Below are 8,709 nucleotides of genomic sequence, written 5' to 3'. Positions count from 1 at the left end.
TGTCTTTACCTGTGCAAAGTTTACCTACCGATCGTCCGCAAAGAGAAACAAAATATCTGTTATATTGTGCCATTAATAAGATAAATATCTCCATTCCTCGTTTCTAGGACACGGTAATACCTTTAACATTCTATCTTATCCTTGTTTGACAGCCTGCTTCCATCATGCCGTTGGTGTGGCTGATCCAAGTATAATTAGTGACGATCAGATGACTGCCTCCTCGTATTATTCCAGTTATTGGTTACCCCATTACGGTCGTCTCAATGATACGAGAGGCGGTGGCTGGGCAGCGAGATTATCATCTAGTGTTTCTGATTGGCTCCAGATAGACTTTGAAAGGACTGTTCAAGTCTGTGCTGTGGAGACTCAAGGGGATGTTGACGGTAATGAGTGGGTTATCGCCTTTTACCTCTCTTTCTCGTCGGATGGAGTATCTTGGAGTAATTCCACGTATGAAAATGGAACGCAAGTGGTGAGTTTAACCCGATGGGTGACTTCACTGTTACTTTTTTGTAAATCTTTTAGCTGGTAAAATTTTTCTCATTACATTTTAGCCCTTTGTAAATTGAGAGAGTGTGGAACATTTGGATTTACGTAGTCGGACTATGGCAAAACAGTAATTGCAATTTTATTCGGGAAGTCGGTATTTTACGTGGATAAAAATACGTTTTCTCATGGGAGACACAAGAGGTACATGTATCAAGGCATGCATCAACTCGGTCCCAAAATCGTCCTCTGTCCTATCCAGAGGTTGTGTATCCCATAACTGTGCTTTGCAGAAGTTTATCCCCAAACAATTATTGTTAACGATATATTGAGTAATTCATTGCTTGATTGATTGATTGATTTAGATATTTACTAGACAAGGCGACCACAATTACATTGACCAGGAAACGTTGCCAGTAACAGTATTTGCAAGATATATTCGCTTTCATCCAATTTTTCAACATGCTTGGAATACCCTGAGAGTAGAGGTTTATGAAGGTACATATCACTAGTTCATTTCTTTGAATGTACTTTACTTAGCAAATAGTTTTTATTTATTTTAAGAACGTTTTAATTTCTGTTTTAATGGAAATCATTCTTTGTACATTGAAAAGCTTACAACCTTTGCCACCTTAGAACTTTTGACTGACGACAGAAAAGTTGTTTAAAGCACACTACGCGATATCTTGCATATCTTGTATATTTTATACAGAGATTGACGAATATACCTGAAATATACACAAATTCTCGGACGTCCTCTCGCGACGGGTTTTTAAGATATCACTTGCAAAGTTTCAGTTCTAATAGAGGAATTTAGTACGCCAAATACTGTGTGAGGAAAGTGTCGTTTGTCTTCGGAGACTGATTTTATAGCACTTTTTCCGCCCAAATTAAGTATGAGATTAGAGTTTGGACTTTGGTGTGTGACATTTCCTTTAATTCATAATATACAAAAAAATTGACGCACACGGTATTGGCGTTCATTCATCTGTCACTGAGATGCAACAAAGTGCGGCTGTTTTGCAAATAAAGGGAAGGTGCAGGAGCTTCTGCAGCCGACTCGGTCGTTCTGAGTTTGAGGCCTGAAACCTAAAAGGCAATATTAAATACCGAAAAACTAAAACTTTATTCAAATAATGCAATCTATTAGCTTTAATATGATGTGTAGTTTGAGCCTATACAAAAGAATAGCAGCACGACAGTTATTTCTTTTCCGCGGACATCTTATTTTCCTTTAGTTCAGTTTCAGTTTCAGTTTGAGTTTCAGTTTTTTTGCACTATTTACAAATATTTCTACATTAAACGACATTACACGAGTGAAGAGATAAAACAGCGAACTAAATTATACAAGTGATGAATGATGAGTAGCTTAAGCTTTCGAGTTGGTCACTGCCACAAGAAATTAATCGAAATGAACATGTACATATATTTTTACAAGAAACAAAAGAAACTAAAGTGCAAATAGGTTATATAACAAATACAATATATTACATAATATATTAAAAACATCAATTTATAGTACATATTGATAAGATTAACATGATATGGCCAGACTACACCTAAACACAGATTGAGTAATTAGAAGATACAGTTTGTATTGTTTATAAAAATGATCATAAGATAGTTTTTTTAATTCTAAGGGTATAGTTTCCCAGATTTACCGAGACCTTAAGCAAACACGACGGCTACGGCAACAACACAAAGCAAGAATATTATTGGTTAAAAAAAGGAGAAAAAATTGTGCTGCTCGTGCAGCAGGAATGTCCGAAGTGCATTTCTTTGCTCACGACAACATGAGCATACAACAATGAAACACTTATTTGCTCTGTTTGCTTTAGAAGCGTTCCTACCTTATCCAATGACAGGATAGTTCGTCCGTATTGTACAACATGAAGAAGACGGAATATCGCGAAATACTTGCGATATTTTGGAGCGGTTTATTTGTTGACCGTGACGTTGCCGTTGTCGTTGCTTAAACTCGTTTTCATTCTTCACAGGGAACCCTACATTGCCTCCTTCCAGTACGCCCTTAGAATCATCCACAACCCAAGGACCAAGCACGACCCTGCCTTCCAGTAAGTATTTCTTTTTTTTTCAAGTTGGCTACCGTGGTATCGTTTTAACAAAGGTAATCCTAATTCCATGATTGAAGTTCAGTTTTGATGATAAAAAGAGGGAGTTATTAGCCGTCGTTAGTACCAGTAGCATTTCAGCAGCTTGATAGCTTAATAGAAAGGCAAAGAGTTCCCAAGGTTAAGTGCAAGTGAAACAGCACAACGAAATACGGTAACTCTTTGCTCTCCATGGTGCGGTTTTGCCTGGACGTTAGAAAGAAATCATTCTGTTTTCTTTTGACAACGGGAAAAAATTGTTTAACAAATACCCTGACGGTAAAGGGTGGGAAGATTAGATCTGTACTTTCCTTGTCTTTGTTATTATTTTCTACAGGAAACGCCTCATCGTCTCCTTCCAGTACCCCCTTAGAATCATCCACAACCCAACGACCAAGCACGACCCCGGCATCGAGTAAGTATTTCAATGAGGCCAGCCTTTCACCGATGGATGAAAAATGCAGGGCCCAGTTGTTCGAAAGCCGATTAACGCCAATGCCAGGTTAAAAATTAACCAAGGAGTTTATTTCTCTACTCACAAATGCTGTTCAACGCTGATATACGGCAAAACTTTACTTGAGAAGAAGTCAATCTTGAAAAACAAACAAAAAAAAAGCACAACAAACTTTCTGCAAAGACTTGAAAACATGAAACAAAGGTTTAAGCTAATCTTGGATTAAATGAGTTAATGGGCTTTCGAACAACGGGCCCAGGTTTAGTTCTTCAGCTATTTCAAGGGGTTCATTTGTACTTTGCTCGACAATTTTAGTTTCCGAAATATTCCCAGATTAACTCAGATTCAAGGTTTACTAAAACACTGTATTGCAACGTTAAAACTAAAACCGTCCGACGTTTCGAAAATGTAATTCTCTATCATGGCAAAGGTTACTTTTTTTCGTGGTTGACTATACATGAAAACTGGAAAGTGCAAACTGTCTTTACCTGTGCAAAGTTTACCTACCGATCGTCCCCAAAGAGAAACAAAATATCTGTTATATTGTGCCATTAATAAGATAAATATCTCCATTCCTCGTTTCTAGGACACGGTAATACCTTTAACATTCTATCTTATCCTTGTTTGACAGCCTGCTTCCATCATGCCGTTGGTGTGGCTGATCCAAGTATAATTAGTGACGATCAGATGACTGCCTCCTCGTATTATTCCAGTTATTGGTTACCCCATTACGGTCGTCTCAATGATACGAGAGGCGGTGGCTGGGCAGCGAGATTATCATCTAGTGTTTCTGATTGGCTCCAGATAGACTTTGAAAGGACTGTTCAAGTCTGTGCTGTGGAGACTCAAGGGGATGTTGACGGTAATGAGTGGGTTATCGCCTTTTACCTCTCTTTCTCGTCGGATGGAGTATCTTGGAGTAATTCCACGTATGAAAATGGAACGCAAGTGGTGAGTTTAACCCGATGGGTGACTTCACTGTTACTTTTTTGTAAATCTCTTGGCTGGTAAAATTTTTCTCATTACATTTTAGCCCTTTGTAAATTGAGAGAGTGTGGAACATTTGGATTTAGGTAATCGGACTATGGCAAAACAGTAATTGCAATTTTAATCGGGAAGTCGGGTATTTTACGTGGATAAAAATACGTTTTCTCCTGGGAGACACAAGAGGTACATGTATCAAGGCATGCATCAACTCGGTCCCAAAATCGTCCTTTGTCCTATCCAGAGGTTGTGTATGCCACAACTGCGCTTTGCAGAAGTTTATCCCCAAACAATTATTTTTAACGATATATTGAGTAATTCATTGCTTGATTGATTGATTGATTTAGATATTTACTAGACAAGGCGACCACAATTACATTGACCAGGAAACGTTGCCAGTAACAGTATTTGCAAGATATATTCGCTTTCATCCAATTTCTCAACATGCTTGGAATACCCTGAGAGTAGAGGTTTATGAAGGTACATATCACTAGTTCATTTCTTTGAATGTACTTTACTTAGCAAATAGTTTTTATTTATTTTAAGAACGTTTTAATTTCTGTTTTAATGGAAATCATTCTTTGTACAATTGAAAAGCTTACAACCTTTGCCACCTTAGAACTTTTGACTGGCGACAGAAAAGTTGTTTAAAGCACACTACGCGATATCTTGCATATCTTGTATATTTTATACAGAGATTGACGAATATACCTGAAATATACACAAATTCTCGGACGTCCTCTCGCGACGGGTTTTTAAGATATCACTTGCAAAGTTTCAGTTCTAATAGAGGAATTTAGTACGCCAAATACTGTGTGAGGAAAGTGTCGTTTGTCTTCGGAGACTCATTTTATAGCACTTTTTCCGCCCAAATTAAGTATGAGATGAGAGTTTGGACTTTGGTGTGTGACATTTCCTTTAATTCATAATATACAAAAAAAATTGACGCACACGGTATTGGAGTTCATTCATCTGTCACTGAGATGCAACAAAGTGCGGCTGTTTTGCAAATAAGGGGAAGGTGCAGGAGCTTCTGCAGCCGACTCGGTCGTTCTGAGTTTGAGGCCTGAAAACTAAAAGGCAATATTAAATACCGAAAAACTAAAACTTTATTCAAATAATGCAATCTATTAGCTTTAATATGATGTGTAGTTTGAGCCTATACAAAAGAATAGCAGCACGACAGTTATTTCTTTTCCGCGGACATCTTATTTTCCTTTAGTTCAGTTTCAGTTTCAGTTTGAGTTTCAGTTTTTTTGCACTATTTACAAATATTTCTACATTAAACGACATTACACGAGTGAAGAGATAAAACAGCGAACTAAATTATACAAGTGATGAATGATGAGTAGCTTAAGCTTTCGAGTTGGTCACTGCCACAAGAAATTAATCGAAATGAACATGTACATATATTTTTACAAGAAACAAAAGAAACTAAAGTGCAAATAGGTTATATAACAAATACAATATATTACATAATATATTAAAACATCAATTTATAGTACATATTGATAAGATTAACATGATATGGCCAGACTACACCTAAACACAGATTGAGTAATTAGAAGATACAGTTTGTATTGTTTATAAAAATGATTATAAGATAGTTTTTTAATTCTAAGGGTATAGTTTCCCAGATTTACCGAGACCTTAAGCAAACACGACGGCTACGGCAACAACACAAAGCAAGAATATTATTGGTTAAAAAAAGAGAAAAAATTGTGCTGCTCGTGCAGCAGGAATGTCCGAAGTGCATTTCTTTGCTCACGACAACGTGAGCATACAACAATGAAACACTTATTTGCTCTGTTTGCTTTAGAAGCGTTCCTACCTTATCCAATGACAGGATAGTTCGTCCGTATTGTACAACATGAAGAAGACGGAATATCGCGAAATACTTGCGATATTTTGGAGCGGTTTATTTGTTGACCGTGACGTTGCCGTTGTCGTTGCTTAAACTCGTTTTCATTCTTCACAGGGAACCCTACATTGCCTCCTTCCAGTACGCCCTTAGAATCATCCAAACCAAGGACCAAGCACGACCCTGCCTTCCAGTAAGTATTTCTTTCTTTTTTTTAAGTTGGCTACCGTGGTATCGTTTTAACAAAGGTAATCCTAATTCCATGATTGAAGTTCAGTTTTGATGAAAAAACAGGGAGTTATTAGCCGTCGTTAGTACCAGTAGCATTTCAGCAGCTTGATAGCTTAATAGAAAGGCAAAGAGTTCCAAGGTTAAGTGCAAGTGAAACAGCACAACGAAATACGGTAACTCTTTGCTCTCCATGGTGCGGTTTTGCCTGGACGTTAGAAAGAAATCATTCTGTTTTCTTTTGACAACGGGAAAAAATTGTTTAACAAATACCCTGACGGTAAGGGTGGGAAGATTAGATCTGTACTTTCCTTGTCTTTGTTATTATTTTCTACAGGAAACGCCTCATCGTCTCCTTCCAGTACCCCCCTTAGAATCATCCACAACCCAACGACCAAGCACGACCCCGGCATCGAGTAAGTATTTCAATGAGGCCAGCCTTTCACCGATGGATGAAAAATGCAGGGCCCAGTTGTTCGAAAGCCGATTAACGCCAATGCCAGGTTAAAAATTAACCAAGGAGTTTATTTCTCTACTCACAAATGCTGTTCAACGCTGATATACGGCAAAACTTTACTTGAGAAGAAGTCAATCTTGAAAAACAAACAAAAAAAAAGCACAACAAACTTTCTGCAAAGACTTGAAAACATGAAACAAAGGTTTAAGCTAATCTTGGATTAAATGAGTTAATGGGCTTTCGAACAACGGGCCCAGGTTTAGTTCTTCAGCTATTTCAAGGGGTCATTTGTACTTTGCTCGACATTTTAGTTTCCGAAATATTCCCAGATTAACTCAGATTCAAGGTTTACTAAAACACTGTATTGCAACGTTAAAACTAAAACCGTCCGACGTTTCGAAAATGTAATTCTCTATCATGGCAAAGGTTACTTTTTTTCGTGGTTGACTATACATGAAAACTGGAAAGTGCAAACTGTCTTTACCTGTGCAAAGTTTACCTACCGATCGTCCCCAAAGAGAAACAAAAATGTTGTATATTGTGCCATTAATAAGATAATATCTCCATTCCTCGTTTCTAGGACACGGTAATACCTTTAACATTCTATCTTATCCTTGTTTGACAGCCTGCTTCCATCATGCCGTTGGTGTGGCTGATCCAAGTATAATTAGTGACGATCAGATGACTGCCTCCTCGTATTATTCCAGTTATTGGTTACCCCATTACGGTCGTCTCAATGATACGAGAGGCGGTGGCTGGGCAGCGAGATTATCATCTAGTGTTTCTGATTGGCTCCAGATAGACTTTGAAAGGACTGTTCAAGTCTGTGCTGTGGAGACTCAAGGGGATGTTGACGGTAATGAGTGGGTTATCGCCTTTTACCTCTCTTTCTCGTCGGATGGAGTATCTTGGAGTAATTCCACGTATGAAAATGGAAACGCAAGTGGTGAGTTTAACCCGATGGGTGACTTCACTGTTACTTTTTTGTAAATCTCTGGCTGGTAAAATTTTTCTCATTACATTTTAGCCCTTTGTAAATGTGAGAGAGTGTGGAACATTTGGATTTAGGTAATCGGACTATGGCAAAAACAGTAATTGCAATTTTAATCGGGAAGTCGGGTATTTTACGTGGATAAAATACGTTTTCTCCTGGGAGACACAAGAGGTACATGTATCAAGGCATGCATCAACTCGGTCCCAAAATCGTCCTTGTCTATCCAGAGGTGTGTATGCCACAACTGCGCTTTGCAGAAGTTTATCCCCAAACAATTATTTTTAACGATATATTGAGTAATTCATTGCTTGATTGATTGATTGATTTAGATATTTACTAGACAAGGGCGACCACAATTACATTGACCAGGAAACGTTGCCAGTAACAGTATTTGCAAGATATATTCGCTTTCATCCAATTTCTCAACATGCTTGGAATACCCTGAGAGTAGAGGTTTATGAAGGTACATATCACTAGTTCATTTCTTTGAATGTACTTTACTTAGCAAATAGTTTTTATTTATTTTAAGAACGTTTTAATTTCTGTTTTAATGGAAATCATTCTTTGTACAATTGAAAAGCTTACAACCTTTGCCCCTTAGAAACTTTGACTGGCGACAGAAAAGTTGTTTAAAGCACACTACGCGATATCTTGCCTATCTTGTATATTTTATACAGAGATTGACGAATATACCTGAAATATACACAAATTCTCGGAGTCCTCCTCGCGACGGGTTTTTAAGATATCACTTGCAACGTTTCAGTTCTATAGAGGAATTTAGTACGCCAAATACTGTGTGAGGAAAGTGTCGTTGTCTTCGGAGACTCATTTTATAGCACTTTTTCCGCCCAAATTAAGTATGAGATGAGGTTTGGACTTTGGTGTGTGACATTTCCTTTAATTCATAATATACAAAAAAAATTGACGCACACGTATTGGAGTTCATTCATCTGTCACTGAGATGCAACAAAGTGCGGCTGTTTGGCAAATAAGGGGAAGGTTGCAGGAGCTTCTGCAGCCGACTCGGTCGTTCTGAGTTTGAGGCTGAAAACTAAAAGGCAATATTAAATACCGAAAAACTAAAACTTTATTCAAATAATGCAATCTATTAGCTTTAATCTGAGTTGTGTAGTT

The 8,709-nt window shown here is 37.8% G+C and overlaps 1 protein-coding gene across 1 annotated transcript; it reads left to right on the top strand.

The window, feature by feature from the left end:
* Nucleotides 1–208: 208 nt before the first annotated feature.
* Nucleotides 209–7,527, top strand: LOC137986423 (lactadherin-like; the record flags this gene model as incomplete). The annotated part of the gene is made up of 7 exons (XM_068833526.1): nucleotides 209–472; nucleotides 852–984; nucleotides 2,484–2,561; nucleotides 2,935–3,012; nucleotides 3,683–4,002; nucleotides 4,383–4,515; nucleotides 7,207–7,527. Coding segments are annotated over exons 1-7 (1,327 nt in total), but the record flags the coding sequence as incomplete, so codon positions are not given.
* Nucleotides 7,528–8,709: the final 1,182 nt, after the last annotated feature.

This window comes from Montipora foliosa, unplaced genomic scaffold (assembly GCF_036669935.1).
Source record: "Montipora foliosa isolate CH-2021 unplaced genomic scaffold, ASM3666993v2 scaffold_204, whole genome shotgun sequence".
Classification (NCBI taxonomy): domain Eukaryota; kingdom Metazoa; phylum Cnidaria; class Anthozoa; order Scleractinia; family Acroporidae; genus Montipora; species Montipora foliosa.
The sequence above is the reverse complement of the archived record's forward strand: the minus strand, read 5'-3'. Positions and strand labels throughout refer to the sequence as shown.